The 20,603-nt window shown below is 40.3% G+C and overlaps 1 protein-coding gene across 1 annotated transcript; it reads right to left on the bottom strand.

Annotated features, from left to right (window-relative positions):
- Positions 1–647: 647 nt before the first annotated feature.
- LOC109417066 (retinol dehydrogenase 13) lies at positions 648–20,282 on the bottom strand. Its single transcript, XM_062853662.1, has 3 exons — positions 20,096–20,282; positions 19,736–20,002; positions 648–13,870 (listed from the first exon to the last, which is right to left on the bottom strand). Exons 1-3 carry the CDS (start codon positions 20,170–20,172, stop codon positions 13,219–13,221), a joined length of 996 nt encoding a protein of 331 aa, XP_062709646.1. The 5' UTR covers positions 20,173–20,282; the 3' UTR covers positions 648–13,218.
- Between the last annotated feature and the right edge of the window lie 321 nt (positions 20,283–20,603).

The raw sequence follows: 20,603 nt of genomic DNA, 5'->3' as shown, positions 1-20,603 counted from the left end.
CCAGCTCACTACTTTCAATCTAGTACTTCACTGATTGCCTCCTATTGACCTTCTCACCATACTAAAATTCAGCTCATTACTACAATTCTAGTACTACACCGAACGTGCCCCATTTAACTAGAATATTAAATTTGTAAGCAGGTTTTAATTTCTTCTTATATTTGCTAACTTTCAGATGGTCCCCAAAACTTTTTTTCCGACAGACATTCCGACGGTTCTAACCTCAACGAATAAATGTTTAAATTTGAAATTTATGTAATATCTATTCCGCAAACGGGGTTGCTCCGATGATGGCTGAATAAAGAGCCATCCTCAATCGGCTTCTGAGCAGATATGGAGAAAACCGGACCCCCATTCAGAACCGGTTCGGTACGTCCGCGTTCTTGACTCCGATGAGAAATTCTACACGGCCTGCAAACACACAAAAAAATGCGGCCTTACTCTACACAACTTCGCTTCAGCATTTCATGGTACTGCGGCTGCCGGCATCGGCGGTCACGGTGATCATCATCTTCGCCGAAAGGTCACCAAGGCCGTCTTCTCTCCGGTCCACCCCCGCCGCACACTGGTCGTTCGTACGTCCGTCGTCCGTCGCCCACCCACCACACAAAGGAATTTCGGACAAGATTTATTCCCCGCGCGCGGAGTGGGTTTCCAAGCACATAAAACATTTTTATTGAACCAAATTTACATTTGCGAAATCCTATCCACCGAAAAAGCACACTTCACACATTGTTCGCGCTATCAATCTTCTTACTTCTATGTACTGTTGTTGTTGGTTGGGTTGTTTGTGCGAAATTCTGCAAGGGAATGGAGACGTCTCAAGTTACCCGAAAAAAAAACCGGACCGATCCGGCTGAGCTCGAGTGATCTGAGTGGGACCTTCTATGGCATTTTCCCGTCGACCGAGCCCACTTAAGCAGCCCAAAAAGAAAAGATTCTAATTTGTGTTGCAAATCGGTCGCATTCCGATTAACGCCTTCGTTTCACGCGAAGAAAAAAAATCAAGAGCTTTAACAATAAAGTGTAACAATAAAGAAGACTGCTACCGGTAATTAAGTGATTTTCTATTCTGCATCGTCTCAAAATGCTTATCAGGGTTATCTTCTTTCTAATGCTGCTGAGTTTATTTACTAATTTTATTTTATTTATTTTTCAAGTTAGGAATAAGATGGGCAAAATCAAAGTGTTGAAGGAAGATCCATTATAATTTACATTATTATTTAGTCGTTCACCTAGCAATATTCATTAGAGCAAAAATCTCTTTTACGTCATTTCATTTTCTATCACAATTTTTTGCTTGCAGATCTTATTTTCTTTTGTTCGTTTATTTATAGCTCAATCTTTGCTTACACATCGTAATGTTGATTTTTTTGTAACAAATTAACCTCATTGAATGATTGATCAAATGACGCATTCCACTCTATTTTTTTAAGTTCTTTGAACAATATTAATCTAGGACCGATTCTTCAAATTTGTTATGATCAACGTGCGCAGCCCTTACTTCGGATGCACTGATGATGACAAGGATACAAGTATGTTGGCTGCATAAGCCACGACGTGAAGATCATTATAGGTTCCAAACACTCAGGTAGGCCAAGAAGACGATTGAAAAGTTCAGCGCCCAACAGCTCAACGAAAACTAATTACGGCTCATTGATCCTGCCACCTCCAATAACATAACCATTTTTAACACCGTCGTCCAGCACAGCCTCCATATCGTAATATCATGATATCTTGGTTCATGAACGACATTTTTTCGACATTATCGACGTCAGCTCGGGACCTAACGTGGCGTTAATATAGACTCTGACCACTACCTGGAATTGATCAAACTGCACACAAAACTCTTCGTCATCAACAATGTATGGAAACGGCGAAGGCCACGGTACAACGTAGATCTGCTGAAGCAACTGGATGTCGCGTCAGCATACCCACCCACACATTCTCCAAGCAGCATTGCATCTAGAGGACGACTGAAGTACAGTAAAAGCAGCCATAAACGGCGTAGCCGACAGCCCTGTCAGAATCGTCGGAATGTATAGTTCGGCGTGGTGTGCAGTGGGATTTCAGAGGAGAAAACGAATAGCGGCCGGTGATGCTGCAGCATGGAACGCGGCAGAATGTGGTACGATACCAACAGAGGCGTAAACAGAACGAAAAACGCCACCCGGAAGAATTTGAATACGAGGAAATGGAACTTCTGTGCCGTTCTCAAGAAACACAGAAGTTTTCTCAAAAGTTCCACGCATATCGCAAAAGAGAGAGGTGCTGTTGGTTTATTGCTTATTTTTTTAATTTTTTGTTGGCAAAAAGCATGAATGATAACAAAAAGAACAAAACCAATCGATACCGTAATCGTTATGTAGTATACGAATAGGATAAATTTGGTAGCATAAAATTATTAATTGCTCGGTGGCCCTAGTTCCTAGAATTCGATCAATTTTGTGGTGGAGATTTAGATTATGCAATAACATGGATATATTTAAAGAAGTAAATTGATCTGGAGTCTACTCCGATCGCCCTACTTTGCTCGAGACATTGCTACGATAATCGACTTTGCATCCCTAGAGCATAGCGAATAATTTCACATGCAATTCTCACGAAAGCCCTACTTTTGCGAGAATTCAACACAGAAAGAAATAAAGTTCAGTTAAAACCGCACCGTTTGTCGTTAATCACTGAAATCCCTGAAATATCACAACAACAAACAATAACTAAGAAACGAAGTGGACTGAAAAGTGTTGGATTAAGAAGTGTCAAAAACAACCAGTACCATCATTTTCGAGCAATGAGCCTCTGCACGAATCTGGCGTACTGCTCACCAGACATGTCCAAACACCGCACTGCACGAGGAGTCGATGCTCAAACACACCACCGTGGGTGCCAAGCCACCACCTAGCTCTCCGTGTTTCAGAACGAACACGCACCGTGTCTGGCTCAACACCGGTGTCGGTGGCGGTGCTCAGGCACTGGGCACGGTGTTTGACGCTTCGGGTAACACGGAGCCCGAGTGTTTCCGATTATGCAAAACACTCGTGCGAGTTCAAGCGCTCGGTGCCGTTCATTCTCCAGCACCAGTTGCAAATGCTGCTGGTCGACGACGAGAGTGAAGTACTTGGCGGCTCCTTTTGTGTCTTTCTCGTCCCTTCTGACTCAGTGGCTCTGATGCAGCCAAGCTACCAGACACTGTGGCCGAGCTCACTGCTTTGGTGTTTCATACAATCGGAAACACTCGGCCTCCGTGCCTTACCAAAACTGAAACACGGAGGCTCGAGTTATAACACCGACACGAGTGTTTCGCCAGTCGCACTGCGTGTTCATCAGTAGAAGCTGAACGAAGGTGGTGATATGAACACACACGGTGGTGTGTTTACGGGCAAACACGCCACCGGTGCGGCACGGTTTGGTGTTTTGCCCTTGTCTGCTGCTCACTCCCACAGAAAATTTGAAAACAGTTCGCACAGTTAAAGTCAAATGTGACTTTTACTGTGCGCGGTGTTATTAAATTTTCTATGGGAGTGAGCAGGACAGGGCAAATTCGTACAGAGGCTCATAGCTTTGAACCTTCGTACAACCGATTAAATTTCTAAAAATAATTGAGCGCATTTTTTTTATTCCTGTTCGGGTTTGTCATTGCGACCAGTTTTTAGATCTATTGTGACATTACCCGTATCCTTAGTGTAGTGCATGTCGCATTACTCAATTGCCATTGAGGGGCAATAAAGTATCGATTTTGATACATTCTTAGAAAACAAAACAAGAGTACTGATATTGGCCATGCATCGGAAACCTAGCATCACCCTTGTTTTACTGCTAAATTCTCCCCAGTAGGAAGTTTAGGACCCGGGTTTTAACATTAGCAGCAATTTCATTCCAATAATGGAACATGTGTTCAGTAATATGGGTTCTAGCATGTTCCTTGCGTACTAGCACTTTCCAGTCTTCGAAGAGTTAGTACATACATGGATCCCTAACCCAATTTGATTTCGACGACACTAGATTTCGGTTTGGTAGATCTATCACCGCAACGCAACCCAAAAAGGCGATCTACCAACGCTACGGGCTCCGTTAAAGATCAAGCATCTTTTAAACCCCCTCAACCATTCATCCCTCAGCACGGGTCGCCTGACACCTTGGATTGGAATTACCTGTTTGGTGGACTTTTACCCCCGGAACAGGTGGTCCGTAGTGCTATTCTAAGCCGGCAGCTACACGGGCATGAGCGCATTATACCATTACTCTGGAACCTTTGTCCGATTCTTAAGGCTCAAGCATCCGTCATCATTTTTCGGAAAATAAAAAGCAGTTTTCTCGCTGCAAATCAAAACAAGGATCATGAACATATATTCACTGCATTATATTCCTCATGTGGAGTACAGTGAATATATTTTCATAGCATAAACTTTTGTTTTGAACGAAAAAACTGCTTTCAAATGTTTGATGATGACGATGATTTCAATGATGAACAGTTCAACGTTAACAAAGCCCAATCTTTCCGACGTGACTGAATACTGATCGGTTGTTCTTGAACCAAATCCCTTTAATTAACCTATTTCAAGCATCGTGCGGTGAATAACACCCTCCTGATCTGAAACGATAGAGATTATTGCAGCTTGTGTCAAAAATTCATTCGAATCCATCGACTCCGAGCAAAGATATTGAATTTATTCGCGTTTTATACCTATTTTTCCCATTGTGCTATGGTTAGGATGGCAACATGGTACAGTCCAAGATCCTTAGTTTCGTAAGTGGTGATACGCAAAAATCGACCTTTTGCAACCCCCTTCCCCCTATGTCACACTTTTTGTGTGCTACATCCATTTTTTGTATGGGTCGTCACGTTGTGAAACCCCCCTCCCCCCTAAAAGTGTGCCGTAATTTGTGTACGGCCCCTAAAGAGAATTTCTATCTAGGAAACCATTTGAACCCGATGTTTGCTATTTCCAGCAAAAGTGAAATGGCAAACTTGCGTGTCATGCCTTGAGCATGTGAGCTTGTCAACACCGCAATCGATGCTATAGAGGAATTCCACGGAGTCATGTCAGTCGATCCTGAGCGACCATTTCAAAAATATCTGAAACTTTGCACAGTTTTTCAATTTCATATAAATCGCCATTTTTTGATATTAAACCTTCATATTCACTCACGACTAACTTTTCAAAAGGGTGTATGCGAAAATAGTTCTAAAATATTCTAAAAGCTGTACAGCAAAAACGGATTGTTCGATTGTTATAAATTTTTCAGCAAAGTTAGATAACTAAATGATGATTCCTTAGAAAATATACACTGTAAAAAATTTCTTTTTCTACTTTGAAAAAATATGATATTTGTCACAAAAACTCAAATATCTCAAAACCCTATCTTTTTACCAACTTCAATTTTTTAGGGGAAATGGCCCATTATATCAGCTATCTACCATAAAATTTTGGTGATGGTAAACTGATAAACAAAAAAGTTATGACATTTCAAACATTTCACAATTTTTACATTTAGTAACAAAAAAAATTTTTTTTCTGTGTAAATTATTTCGAGAATTATATTTTGATGCTGATTTTATTGTAAAGGCTACCGCCTGAATTAAACAAGTTGTTTTCATGATACTTTAGTTTGATTATTCGTAATTACTATAGTATCTATTTGAAACTTAGACGCGATCCAGTGTTGTGATCAAAAATATTGAGATTGTCATACTTTTTATTGTACGTGACTGGTGAAAAAATCCCTTGATAGTGTTGAAAAGCTGTTGATTATAAGAAAAATGGAATTGAATTTATTTTTAAGACAAAAGCTGTATAATAAAAGTTTTTTTATACGCGTATACGTCTAGTTTATCCGCAAAAAAAATCCCTCTTACACACTTATTTCTGAATTTCCTGTTCGGTACTTTTTTGACGAGATTATAACAGCAGTACGATCTCGGTAGTTTCGGTAATCGATTTTACTGAGGCTCAGTAAAACAACTGTCAAAATCGTATGGAAAAGGTAAACAATGCATTTTTGCTGAACGAGTTCGGTGCTCAGCAGTTTTAATCTCGTCAAAAAATTACCGAACTCGGTAATCAAAATTAAGTGTGTAGAGAACAGACTTTATGATCGGAAGAATGCGAGTAACTTCAACAACAACAAATGCATAAGAGGTACATACCACAGACAAACAGACGAAACGCCTAGAACAATTTTAGTGAAAATTCATCGCCCAGTTCACACTATCACCACCTGGTGGAAATGTTTCACGAAACACTGCGTTGTGCAATATCGTCATCAGAAGGCGCTAGTGTGAAACGTCAAACGCAAAGAAAAACGATGGGCGCTCTTCTTGTTATGAAAGCCACGACCAAGATTCAAAATGATCGTTGAAGGCGTGGTCAATGAAAATTTCGCCAGTGTTACGTTTGTTTGTCTGTATACATACCTGACAATGCTCACGAAAAAAAACAAAAAAATACTACCGCTATGAATATTAAAAATTGTATAGTATTTTTTTTTCTTCAGCCACCAACACCAAACAAGTAAGTTAAAATTAATAAGTGATTTTGTTTATTATAATCTAACGAACAAGATGAACAGTCGCTTTCTTGTAGACCGTTTGATGAAAAAAAATGTTCAAAAGAGTTACGAAATCTCACCGAAAGATAGATAAACTGAAAGAGACTGGTTATGCCCAAATGTCCACATTGTGTACAAAATTACGCATTTGCACGTCCTGCCGTCTAAAATTTGACAAACGAGCCATCTGTATATCATCGGTAAAGCAGGGCGCAGGAAGTTCGAAAACGACAACAACTGAGAAATTGCCATCAGCGACATCTGTTTAAACAATTTAATTACGCCCCTTTTCAAAAATGCCCTGTAATATTCTTCAACATCTATACCCATTTCAATATTTTTAACGTTGCAAAACACGCTTTCAACATTCATTTTGAAGAAGAGGGAAAACACTTGTCCTCAAATGTAACAGCAAATAATGAATAAACGACTAATGCGCGGAGGGCGTGATAAAATCGGAACATTACTGTACATATAATATACATAATACATAATAAAAACAGCTTGTTTTACTCACGCAAGGCCATTAACAATAAAATCAGCATCAAACTGCGATTTCCGGCCGAAATAATTTACACTAAAAAAAATTATTACTAAATGTGAAAATTGTGAAATGTTTGAATTGTCATAATTTTTTTGTTTATTTTCATGGTAGATTGCTAATACAATGGACCGTTTTCTCTAAAAAATTACGTTGGTAAAAAGATAGGGTTTTGAGATATTTGAGTTTTTGTGACAAAAATGATATTTTTTAATGTTAAAAAAGATTTTTTTCACAGTGTACATTTTCTTAGGAATCGCCATTTAGTTATCTAACTTTGCTGAACAATAAAATCAGCATCAAATCGCGATTTCCGGCCGAAATAATTTACACAGAAAAAATGTTTTTACTAAATGTAAAAATTGTGAAATTTTTGAAATGTTATAACTTTTTTGTTTATTAGTTTACCATCACCAAATTTTTATGGTAGATTGCTAATACAATGGACCGTTTTCCCTAAAAAGTTCAAGTTGGTAAAAAGATAGGGTTTTGAGATATTTGAGTTTTTGTGACAAAAATGATGTTTTTCAATGATAAAATAGATTTTTTTTCACAGTGTATATTTTCTTAGAAATCACCATTTAGCTATCTAACTTTGCTGAAAAATTCATAACAATCGAACAATCCGTTTTGGCTGTGCATATTTTTGAATATTTTTGAACCATTTTCACATACACCCTTTTGAAAAGTTAGTCGTGGCTCTAAATAAAAATTTGATATCGAAAAATGGCGATTTAGATGGAACTGAAAAACTGTGCAAAGTTTCAGTTCAATAGAAAATCATGAATTAAAAATTTTCCTTAATTTTGATGCTGTTGCTTGGAATCGCTCTATACACACTCCTAACCATTATCATAAATCAACCACCGGAGATGTATGTGCTATCACTATTGATGTTTCTGTTGGAAACCTCAACTACGTCTATTGTTCGGTTCATTCCCAAGCAACACACATGTTATAATAGAGTTACGACAGCGCAAGTTTTGGTTGTATAGAAGTTTATTTTACGTAATTCCAACATTGTGTTGAAATAACGTAAAATAAACTTCTATACAACCAAAACTTGCGCTGTCGTAACTTTTATATAACATGTGTGTTACTTGGGTTTACCGCATGATCACATACTGCACTTCAAAAGGCCTTCCGCAAAATATTGGCAGCGATTCTAATGCTCACCACATCATCTGGGGTAGCTCAGACAATAACTTGAGAGACTCCAGTTTGATGGAGTACTTAAGTAGTACAGATCTTGGATTATTTAACATAGGCAACCGCCCAACCTTCATGGTATCTACCAGAGAAGAAGTGTTAGATATAATCAAAGATTTTTTTTTTTTAATTAATTATATTTGATATAATGCTTTTCTCTAGTAGAAATAACTATGACCTTACCAATTGGCATGTGTCAGATAAGAACCTTTATCTGATCATAGCTACATCTTTTCTGGTCATGTGAATGTTACCTACTTCGCAAACTTTGAGTTTCATAAATCCCCGGTCAACCAAATGGGATCGCTTTGATGATTTGATTGCGGTCAAATTTCATGGATACTCACCATCCATTGACACTCCAAGTGATTTAGATGATGCCGTAGATACAACAACGTCCTTCATCATGGTAGCTTTTTAAGAAGCTTTCGTTTGCGGTCTGTGAAGACTACAAGGGGATCCCCTTGGGTGCTGTCGATAAACAACGTAGACTGCATTTTGGCAATCATACAAAATTGTATAAATTTGTATGGGCGGTAGACTTTGGTCAGAACCCAACCAAGGCCTGCTGAACGATCCGGCTGGAAAAACCTTTGTATAAATGTTTCCCATTTGAGTGAAGTCAGTCGATTGAACAAAATCCTTGCGGAATCAAAGGATTTCCGAGTGATCGAACTTCGTATGGCAATTTCACAATGAGGAAGTTCTGGAATGCTTATTCTGTTCACAGTTTCCCGGATGTGTGTATGTTACGTCTTCGGATGAACCTGATGTATTTTCTTGTAGTTATGAACCTCTAGCTTCGGCTCGGAGTATCGTAACTTAGATATTACATTGAAGTATTCCGGGGTCGTGCGTCGTATGAAGAAGCAAAGAATTTCAGGCCTAGTGGTTTGACCTCTTTTCTTCTGAAACGCTTACAGCGCATTGCCGATCATCACATTGGTGATGTTCATTTGGCTAACATACCTCTTCATGTGAACCAACATCTTTACCAATCTGGAAAGTTCATTATGCCTCTTCCACACAAGATTTTTTACAATATTGAGAAAGCATTTAATCAAAAGCAATCTTGTTTGGGTGTTTTCTTATTCGATGTCTCCACTGGACAGAAATGTCTTGCCTTTTTTTTCAGACAGATGTGTCATGACAGAAAAGTTCTCTCCGCATTTGCAAGGAAAGCAACGATGCTGAGCATTTCTGTAACGTTTTTATTTTCTGGCAGCAAAATGGCAAGACATTGCTGTCTAGTTGAGACGTCGAGACCTTTCGCTGTCATATTATACATTAAGCGCTTGTGAATCCCCTCAAGGGGGAGTCTCGTCTTCACTTTTGTGGAATATTGTAGCAGACAGATGTGGAAAGCATCATGCGCTTGACGTTATTTTTGGTTCACATCGAACACAAACTTTGTACTCGTGCTCACGAATACAAAAGGCGAGAGTGGTTCTCGGTTTGCCGAAGCAAAGAACCAACACAAAACAATCGCAGTTGGTTCGCCTTTCTTTGCCCCTAAAGATAATTAATTTGGTGTTTTATGATTATATTGGACTACTACCATTCCAATAAATCATATCAACGAAAAAGTTTACCAAAACTTGATTTCATTAGAGAAATATTTGCCGTGAACCACTGAAACACAAAAGCATCGCAGTACAGAATGATGCGAACCTCTCGCTCGTGTTCCTGTCAGACGATCGCGAACCACAGTAGCACGAACAGTTCGCTCCGCAGTGGATATAGCGATGCGATGGCATTTTTTTGTGTCTTCTGACTCGATTTTACTCACGGTTTTCCAGCACTGGTAGCAGATACGCACGCAATCTAGACAACTCAATAATAGCGGTTTTCCTACTTATAGTTATGCCTACGACAGCCATCAGCAGGCTGCTTCATTTGTGTGTGATAGCTGGAAATGGTTTTATAAATCTACATCACGATACTTTTTACCGCAGAACTTTGAGTTGTAACTTTGCATTACGGTTGTTTCAAGATGAATATTTTGTTGAGTTTCACGTCAAGATATTTTATACAGTGATGTGTGAACCACTCAGCTCTGATGAAATCTGTCGGTTTGCTAGATTTCATCTCATCATTGCCTGTTGGGCATTTTAGACGAATAAGAAGTGCAGTGTTGTCAAATGCACCCTGTAATGACCAGAAGCGCTACAAGAGCTACCTAGAGTTTGTTCGAAAGTGGTGTTCCTCCCCACGTATTCACCGGTAAAACGTGATCGTCGTCGTTCCATAGTGGTTTACTGCTGTCTGCTCCTGCTGTAGCCAGGCTTGTCCGCACTCAGCGCATGAAAATTCTGCTCTTTTGATTTACATCACCAAAACCATCGTATCAATGCAATATTCCTACCTTATCTGATAGAAGGATGTTGAAATATCCTAAATGTCATTTGGAACTGTCAAAAAATTGCACCGCAGTGCCACACTGTGCGCGCAAAGAGAATTTCACCCGGGTGAATTCACCCCAGTGATTTTCTCTTTGCACGCTCAGTGCGGCACAGCGGTGCGATTTTTTGACAGTTTGAAATGACATTTTGGATATTCAAACATCCTTCTATCAAGTAAGATAGAAAGATTACATAAATACAATGGTTTTGGTGGTGTAAATCAAAAGAGCAGAATTTTCACGCGCTGAGTGCGGACAAGCCTGGCTGTAGCTGGTGAGCGTTGAAATCTCGGCCGTGAAATCTTATCGACGTAACCAAGTTTGCCTACAGTGACTAACGCATGTACCCAGTTCCGAAATCATAGTATTTCCACAACTTGTGGAGCACAAGCAGATTGAAATTTGGAAAGAAGCATAGCTTTCATATCAACTTTGCTTTTACCCCTAGGCTCGTTCATCTCGGGACCCTCGCTTTACTTCCCTTCCGAAGAAAGAACTCACATTTTCGGGAGCGGATTCGATCCCAGGTCCTCGGCATGAGAGACACTTTTTCATGGTTCTGAGCATTACCGATGATAGATTTATCGGTCTTAAGGGCGTTTGTGTGTGTTTTGTCTTATTGTCCGGCTTTGGGAATAACGACCACTCGAGCATGCAGTCATTTTTTTTTGGAATATGTCCCAGATCTAGCCTTACCATTGGTTAAATCAGCATATGCTCCTCTATCTGAACACAGAAAGAATTCCATCGATGCCAGCGAATTTAAATGGTTTATTAAATTTTAATGCTTTCTCCACCCTCGCATGAGTAAAAGCTTCTTTAGCAACCTAAAATGTATCCCTTTTGTTTCAGAATCCTTTGAGAGAAACTTTTGTAAAGCTGAGCTGTCAATTCCAACACCTTTGTGCACAATGAGGACCCCACTTTGCCCACATCATTTATTTGATCTACACTCAGAAATAAAAGTATACACGGAATTACTATTATTTATGCATTTTGTATCCGCATCTCTCTCACTCTCTTTCTGTTTTCATGCTATCTGGTGCTTCACCTGGGTTGACGAAACACTTCTCTTCAACCCAGGCTAAACGGCAGATAGCATGAAAACAGAAAAAGAGTGAGAGAGATGTGGATACAAAATGCATAAATAATAGTAATTCCGTGTATACTTTTATTTCTGAGTGTATGTCAAAAGGTGGTCAAAGCATTCCGTTACAACAAGTCCCAGTAAGATAAACGTTTAACACTACTAAATTTCCTCTGTTCATTCTTCCTATAGCCGCTAGCGAATTAAGGTTCATGTTCAACCAAGGAACAACGCTGTTCGTCTTAGTTGAACAACATTCTTGATAAGCGTTAAGAATTACCATCGCTGGTATACGTTCCCTTCATAAAGGGATGATTTTGGGTCCGATTCCTGGCCCTGGCACTCCTGCTTTATGTGGCTTCTTCGACGATGGTCAAGAATGTGATTACCCATTTTCATTTGATAAGATTCTCGGTGACTTTCACTTCATTTGTGGGCCGTTAGGTAGTTCAAGAATCTGTTCGAAGTTATGGGCTTGGCATGCTAATCTGGTCTAATTATTTGATCTGGTTTTCTGACTGCATAACAACAAGTTTAGACATGATAGGCTCCTGTCCATTTCAATCTTAACGTTGCACTGTATTTTCTCCTGATATTGATTCATTACATTGTTCGCGGTTTCAATTTCCCTTTTCAGTATTATGGTATTATCAGCCCCAGACCGTGCACATATTGATTGGAAATCGAGAAATCAATATTCCAAAGTCAGATTCGCTATCATGGATGACTGTTCCGAACATCTACAATTCTACATTAATTGCTTTTATTGATTTCCAAACTTCCAATTCAACGGAAAAAACAATCAATAGACTCAACAATTATAGTCCTTAACCAGGTAGCAAGACCATATTGACTCTGTTCTTTTTGTGATCATATGTGCTAATTTGTAACATACGATACAAGAATAAGAAACAAAACAAACAACATGGTAATCGCTTGTTTTAAGTAGGAACGGTCTTCCTAAATGTCAATGTGGTGAGAATCTCTGTGTGAAAGTTATATTCAGTAACTGCTTTAATGACAAACGTCTTAAAATCTCGCTTCAGCAGTGCGTGAGAACTTCAGACGCACAAATTTCAAGAAGCAAGGTTCAAACAACAGTGCATTTTATTATTCTGCTCCTGCTCACTTGTAATAAGCTTAAAATAAGAACATCAGGTGCGCTGGTTTTGTTTACGAAGAGATTTGGGCGCCCAAAATCGTGAGTAGGTGCCAAAGTCGGCCATTGTGGTAGCCATTTTGAGATTATAATCCTTAAAACGAATCACTAACTCATCATCAAGATAAAATGATTTTGACCATCTTATTCCACTCTTTCGTACCCAACCCTAAAACCATTCAAAAGTATTTACCTCCTACAACTCACTCCTGCAAATTCGGTTCGCTAAAGATGATAATGTCCTTATTATTCTTCAGCCTGACAATCCGCTGTCAGGAAACGGCAGCCGTCCCGGTCAGCGTTCCGGTCCACTTCTCACTCACAGCCCACAGCCACTTGGCCAGCTTATCGTCCTTTGCCTGTTCGGCCACGTCTTTCGGCGCACAGTCGCTAAAATATTGCCCGGAAACTTTTTCCAAACTCGGATCCAATGCAGCGTAAAGCGACGTCTGCGCCCCGGAAATGGGCGACTTGAGGAATGGCCACACAAACGGTTTAATGAGCAACGACGAAAACCAGCTGTTGAACAGACCCATGTGTCGCATCAATTCGGTATCTACTATGCCAGGGTGCACGGCGTTCACCGTAACTCCGGTTCCTTCCAGTCGCTTGGCCAGTTCCCGAGTGAACAGCACGTTGGCCAGTTTGCTCTGTTCGTACGCTTCGGCCGAGTCGTACTTCTTGGTGCTGTTCAGGTCTTCGGCGTTGATTTTACCTCGGGTGTGGGCAATGCTGGATAGGACAACGATCCGGCTAGGGGCGGACAGTTTTAGCAGGTCTAGCAGAAGGTTCGTCAGCAGGAAGTGTCCCATGTGGTTGACGCCGAGCTGGAGCTCGATGCCTTCGGCCGTGAGGGAACGCGGACAGCGCATCACTCCGGCGTTGTTGATCAGGACGTCCAGTCGGTTTTGTTCGGTTTTGAATCTGGAAGAGGATGAACGAAAGAATTGTAAGAATTAAAATGCTGCTCAAGGTTTTTCTGAGAAAAAAAAACCATATTGAAGAATATCTTTTAGTCTCCTCAGGATACTCTGAAAGATGCTCTTCCAGGCTTCTCTAGGTCTAGAAGATCTCTTACAGACTTCTCTGGAAGAAGCTCTTCCATGCTTCTCTGGAAGAAGCTCTTCCAGGCTTCTCTGGAAGAAGCTCTTCCAGGCTTCTCTGGAAGAAGCTCTTCCGGGCTTCTCTGGAAGAAGCTCTTCCAGGCTTTTCTGGAAAAAGCTCTACCAGACTTTTCTGGAAGAAGCTCTTCCAGACTTCTCTGGAAGAAGCGTTTCCGGGCTTTTCTGGAAAAGGCTCTTCCAGGCTTCTTTGTAAGTAGTTCTCTCAGGCTTCTCTGTAAGAAGCTCTACCAGGCTTCTCTGGAAAAAGCTCTTCCAGGCTTATCTAGAAAAAGCTCTTCCAGGTTCTTCGCAAGAAACTCTTCCATGCTTCTCTAGAAGAAGCTCTTCCAGGATTCTATTGAAGAAGCTCTTCCAGGCTTTTCTGGAAGAAGCTCTACCAGGCTTTTTTGGAAGAAGTTCTTCCAGATTTCCCTGGAAGAAGCTCGTCCAGACTTCTCCGGAAGAAGCTCTTCCAGGCTTCTCTGGAAGAAGCTTTTTCTGGCTTTACTGGAAGAAGCTCTTCCAGACTTCTCTGGAAAAAGCTCTTCCATAATTCTCTGGAAGAAGCGTTTCCAGGCTTTTCTGGAAGAAGCTCTTCCAGGCTTCTCTGGAAGAAACTCTTCCAGGCTTCTCTGAAAGAAGCTCTTCCAGGCTTCTCTGGAAGAAGCTCTTCCAGGCTTCTCTGGAAGATGCTCTTCCAGGCTTCTCTGGAAGAAGCTCTTCCTGGCTTCTCTGGAAGATGCTCTTCCAGGCTTCTCTGGAAGAAGCTCTTCCAGTCTTCTCTGGAAGCAGTTCTTCCAGGCTTCTCTGGAAGCAGTTCTTCCAGGCTTCACTGGAAGAAGCTCTTCCAGGCTTCATTGTAAATAGTTCCCTCAGGCTTCTCTGGAAGAAGCTCTTCCTGGCTTCTCTGGAAGATGCTCTTCCAGGCTTCTCTGGAAGAAGCTCTTCCAGGCTTCTCTGGAAGCAGTTCTTCCAGGCTTCACTGGAAGAAGCTCTTCCAGGCTTCATTGTAAATAGTTCCCTCAGGCTTCTCTGGACGAAGCACTTCTAGCAAATATACTATATTAACAATATAGGTCACTTCGTGTTTTCACATACAACGACATGGAGACGCCGTTTACGAATGATTACAGCACCACCTGTTGTCAGAAAAAGTCAATAATTTAATTTTGATCAATTTTAGTTTACCGTGCAAGGTGACATTTCTTGAAAAAAGATGTTAGGGGTGTCGAAGTTTTTTGTTCCCAAATAATCGATTAATAAATAATCGATTTACAATATAGGTACACAAACATAATAATATTTCATTAGATGACATCTACGAATATAAATAGTCTACTTAGCTGTAAAATACTCAGTATCTGTAGAAGAATTTGAATGCTGATCAAAATGCTCTAGACACACGCAAGTGACGAGAAATACGTCACGGAACACTCACATACTTGCGCAAACGTTCTGTATACAGGAGCTGAGATGCGACGGCGGTCAGACGTCAAACTCGTTTTGACATCTATTTTGACATTGACAGTGCTTTTTAGTTGGGTTATGCCCCAACCAGTGAACATTCAACCATCGAGACAGCCCATCTAACGAGCTCTCAACGAACGAATCGTCACTGTAATTCCATCCGATCTATCACATCACTACCGTCCCGGGATTCGCGTAACCAAGAAGAAATTGATTAACTCTCACAGTGCGTTTTTACATTTGTTTATTTGCCAACGGGCTAGTACGGACTAATGATAAAAACAAAACAAATCAACACAATTATTCAGCACTGGGACGGGACGTGACAGCTCATTGATACAAGCCCTCTTATTCTTTTTGTTACTGTTCATACGGGGGTCAGTGATGGAAAACAGTGAGGAATGCAGCTGAGCAGACACAAACGCAAAGCTATCCTACTCGTGAACAACAGAAGCCAGAATATATTCGCACTTCCTTCACTCGCGAGCTAACGAAGCTGGTCGCACTCATGATTGATTCGCGAAGCAGCTCTGAACATTTTTCAATTTTGTGAAAAAACGAATTTACACGACCGGCAGATTTACTTTTCAGGAACAATAAAGAACAAAACACTACTATCTGATGGATAATTACTTGTTTTGCTATTAAAATCGCACTAAAATGCAATTCCCGCATCTCCACTTGTTCTTCGCGAATAAAAATTCATGAGTGTTTTTGTTTTTGTTTTGCTTCAAACTCGTGAAGCAAGCGGGTGCGAATAAACTCACACACGGCTTACTCTCGGCACCGTGAGTAAACCGTTTGTTGGTTTAACACTCGTGAGTTGATTCACGATGAGAGTGGTTCCATCTCTGACGGGGGTTACTCTAGTGTTGCCAACACTTTTCATATGCAAATCAATCAAAACTTGTTGACTAGTTTTATTTAGCATTCTGCATCAAAGAATGAGTTCGAAAACAATCTGATCTTCCTCGTTTGGATCTCACACACAGACTTCCATCCCTTGCCGGCAAACCTTCGGATTCTTCGAAAATTAGTAAAAATGAAGCCCAAATGATACACATCACTGCGCCCATAATGTATCGTTTTGCACTTCATTTCACCATGTCAAGTTCCGGATAAAAACAGCACAGAAAGTGAGAAAAACGATTACTAGCAACACGGCTAACTCAACAACAGAGTGCCCTCTTGTAAACGAACGTAACGCGGCGCAACGCTGCTTTTGTCAAATCGACCAATCGGAAGTGGTCTTTTTGACAGGCAAATGGTTTCGTATTTGCACTAGCACCTGACGGGTCCCGTCCCAGAGTGCAAGACATTGCATCCATTCCGTGCTTACAAAAAATAAGCTCCGGGACCGGACCTGAGAATGAAAATACAGTATTGTTACGATTTTATCACGCCTATTTTTTAAAATGCTTTTAAATATTCTACAAAATCTATGCATTTTCAATATTTTTAACGTTGCAAAACACGTCTTCAACATTCATCTTAAAGGAGAGGGGAAACACTTGCTCTCAAATGTAACAACAAATGAATGAAAAATGAATGACTGACGCGAGGAGGCCGTGATAAAATTCAGCAAATTTTGCTGAATTTCAGTAAAAATTTTGCTGAAACTTTCAGCTCGGCAAAATTTAGCAAAATTTTGCTGAAACCCTTAATCGATTTTTGGTGTGAGTTTATTCGAATACTGATAGTTTTATTCCGGACTAATCGGTTTCCTTGCGCCTGCGGCTCAGTTAGCAGCGGTTAGCGACGGTTAGGAACGGATAAATACGGATTTTCCAATTAAAAAAGGCTATGTCATTCCCCTTGGTTTCCTCCTAGAGTTTTTTTTTTCAGAGATTCATTCAGGAGTTCTTTTTGAAATTCATCCAAGAGTGCCTTCAGAGGTTGATTTAAAGTTTTTTTTTTCTGAAATTTCTCCAGAGGTTCTTCGAGGGCCCCAGGAGTTCCTACTGAAATTACTCCAGCAATTTCTTCTGATGTTCCTTCAAGAATTAATTCTAGGAATCCTCAAGAATTCTCTTCTTGGATTCGATAAGAAGTTCCTTATAGGATTTCCGTATAGGAGTTTCTTGGAGTCTTTCTTGGATTCCTGCAGAAGCTCATTCAACGATTCCCTCAGGAGTTTTTTTTACGAATACCTCCCGGAGTTTCTTCTTGAATTCCTCCAAAATTTTTCAAGAACGACCAGGAGTTGTTTCAATGATTTATCCAAGAGTTCCTTCAAAAATTCCTCCTTCTGGGAATTTCAACCGGGATTTATACCAGTATTCCTCCAAAAGTTCCTTCTGGAATTCACTCCGTCCTTCTTCTGGGTCTTCTGGGATGAAGTGACTCTGATTGATTGATTGATTTGTCTTTATTAGAGAGACTTTCAGCCCTTGGCTGGTTCGTCTCTATGAAGTGACTCTGTAAATCTCCAACGCGATTTTATATGAACAATTTAATTAATATTTTTCGAGGGATCTTTCCAAGATTCCTTCTGAAGTTTTCTCTTTGAAGTATCAGAAATCCTCCAAGAATTATTTTTGTGATTCCTTCCGAGATTTCTATAAATTTGGAATGTCTTCAGAAGTACTTTATCGGGGATTCCCAGAAGGAATAAGTGAATACTAGATTTGTAGTAATGAGTTTGTTTTTTGTATGGTGAGATGCTAAACTCTCCGTTTCTGCATTGAAACGGTGATGCTGCCACAGCAAAACTTTGGAGAACTATGTTGTTGAAGTTGCAATAAATGAGAATACAACAACACAGTTACCCAAAGTTTTGCTCAAACAACATCAAATCAGTCTAGCAGTCATAAAACCCTTGCTTTTTTATAACCATTATTGCAGTTACCATTTTGTTGCAGTAACGGAGAATTTACTTTCTCATTATACAAAAATTCAGCTTATTACTACAAATCTAGTACTTCACTGATTGCGTTTTATTCATGGAGATATGTAATCCCAGAAGGAACTTTTGAAAAAAAAAAACCAGAACGAATATCTGGAGGATTTTTTTCAAAACTGCTGGAGAAATTTGATAAAAAAAAATGTTGGAGGATGGAGGAGGAACGCTGGAACGCTCTCCCTAAGCAATCCCGGAGTTCCTAAAATAATTCCAGAATTATTTCTAGGAGGAATCCTCCAAGAGCTTCTGTAGGAATCTTGGAGAAAAACAATCCAGGGTGCAATTCTTAAAGAGATCCCACAAGAAAATTCTTGTGTAATTTCCGGAGAAAATACCGTTCATAACTCGCTAACGGAAAGCTCGTTCAGGGTCTTCTGTGTTTTAGTCTGTTATGTACGTTTATCAGTTTAAAGTTATTTCGCATGTCGCGAGTCGCGACTTCGATTTGGTGCTGCAACGATAATATACGCCAAAAATTGTTTAAGAAGAGAGAATTAAATTTGTTCTAATTTGAGCCACCGCCCAAGTGGCGCGATTCCCTAGTTGAAAAAAAAATCGATTAATGTTAATCGATTATTTCAGAAGAAATGGGCATCCCCATCATGCAATGACAGTTCGACAGAATAAACGTCATTCGGATAGCGCATGCATTTAGTGTGTAGTAGTACCTCTTCTGACGCTTGGTGGCGCCACATTCACTAAAAAGGTGTCGCCAAAAAATCGTAAGAGTGACCTATATTGTTAATATAGTATATATATAAAAATGAGTTTGAAGTCCCTTTGAGGCAACAAAACTCACGAACGGGTGCACAGATCAGGATGACTTATGCAGGGTTAGATTCGTATTCATGGTGGCTGTGTTTATATGTACAAAAAATTACGAAAATCAAATAGAAAAGTAAGAAAATTGATAAAGTACTGATTTTTTATGAGCTGGGAAGAAATTTAGCGTGAAAGAAAAGAAATCGATCTAGAGTGCGTTGCAGCAATGACCAGAACAGTTGTCAAACAACAATAGCTTGGCAAGACAAAGTTTGCCGGGACAGCTAGTATAGTATATTTGCTTCCAGGCTTCTTTGGAAGAAGCTCTACCATGATTCTCTGGAAAAAGCTCTTCCAGGTTTATCTAGAAAAGGCTCTTCCATGCTTCTCTAGAAGAAGCTCTTCCAGGCTTCTATTGAAGAAGCTCTTCCAGGCTTTACACTTCAGGCAGGAGGTCTTAAAGAACCTGAATCTGAAGAAAGTTCCGCTTGGCTCTCTAACAGTAGCTCTTATTTGTTTTAAACCACCGTAGAAACAGTTCTAATTAATACTCACTGTTGCACAAACTTCCGCACCGACTGCAGCGAGCTCAGGTCACACTCCCGGCAGTACACGTTGGGATTTTTCGTTTCCAGCACGATATCCTGGCGAGCTTCCTCGCACTTGGCCATATCCCGGCACGCCATGTAAACGTGCGCCCCTCGATTGGCCAGACCCATGACCGTTTCCTTGCCGATGCCGGTATTGGATCCGGTCACAATCACCACCTTCCCATCCGCTCGGACATCCTTGCGCTCGAACCGGGCGCCCTGCATGCAATCTCTATAGAAAAAAATCACAGTGAGTTCATATGAGGGGCGGTGTTTCGTAATCAATTGCCGGCATCCAAAGGCTCGGGAAAAGGTTGATACTTACTTGAGCAGGGCAGCGCAACCAGCAAGCGTCCCGACAGCACTCAGGCCCAAAACCACTTTGCTTCGAAAAATGGACATTTTTACTTCAGATATTTAACTTTTACAGCTTGGATTCACTATTTTTTAATACATGATTTTTGAAACTAGCTAGCACGAACAACTTGCGTGAAATCCGATTGGAAAAATCGATAATGTTTACATCGCGACGACGATTGACGTTTCTCGTTGAAAGCGCACACGTGACACCGACGACGAACCGATTCGGCGTCGCGACAGAGAGGCCTTGCTGTACAAATGTGATGAATGAACGTTTCTTCGTAATTACATTACAGGATTGTTTAACCTAACTTTTACAAACAAAAGTTATAATGAAATGACTATAGTTTGCTTTTTTGAATAATTAACGTGTACCTAATTACAACTGCCGATTTCCTTCCAAAAAGACATAAAAGAATCTAATTTCATTTCCTGAAATATTTCAGTGGGCTTAATTTCACAGCCGTTGTCCC

The sequence above is a fragment of the Aedes albopictus genome, chromosome 2 (genome assembly GCF_035046485.1).
Source record: "Aedes albopictus strain Foshan chromosome 2, AalbF5, whole genome shotgun sequence".
NCBI lineage: Eukaryota > Metazoa > Arthropoda > Insecta > Diptera > Culicidae > Aedes > Aedes albopictus.
Note: the sequence above shows the minus strand (reverse complement) of the source record. Positions and strands in the feature narration are given on the sequence as shown.

Bases quoted from the DNA above. Each gene is read 5' to 3' on its own strand.
- LOC109417066 (XM_062853662.1), bottom strand. From the start codon at position 20,172: ATGTCCATTTTTCGAAGCAAAGTGGTTTTGGGCCTGAGTGCTGTCGGG. The intron at 20,003-20,095 runs GTAAGTATCAAC...TTTTTTCTATAG, and splicing joins GGTTGCGCTGCCCTGCTCAA to AGATTGCATGCAGGGCGCCC. The intron at 13,871-19,735 runs GTGAGTATTAAT...ATCCTCTTCCAG, and splicing joins GTGCGGAAGTTTGTGCAACA to ATTCAAAACCGAACAAAACC.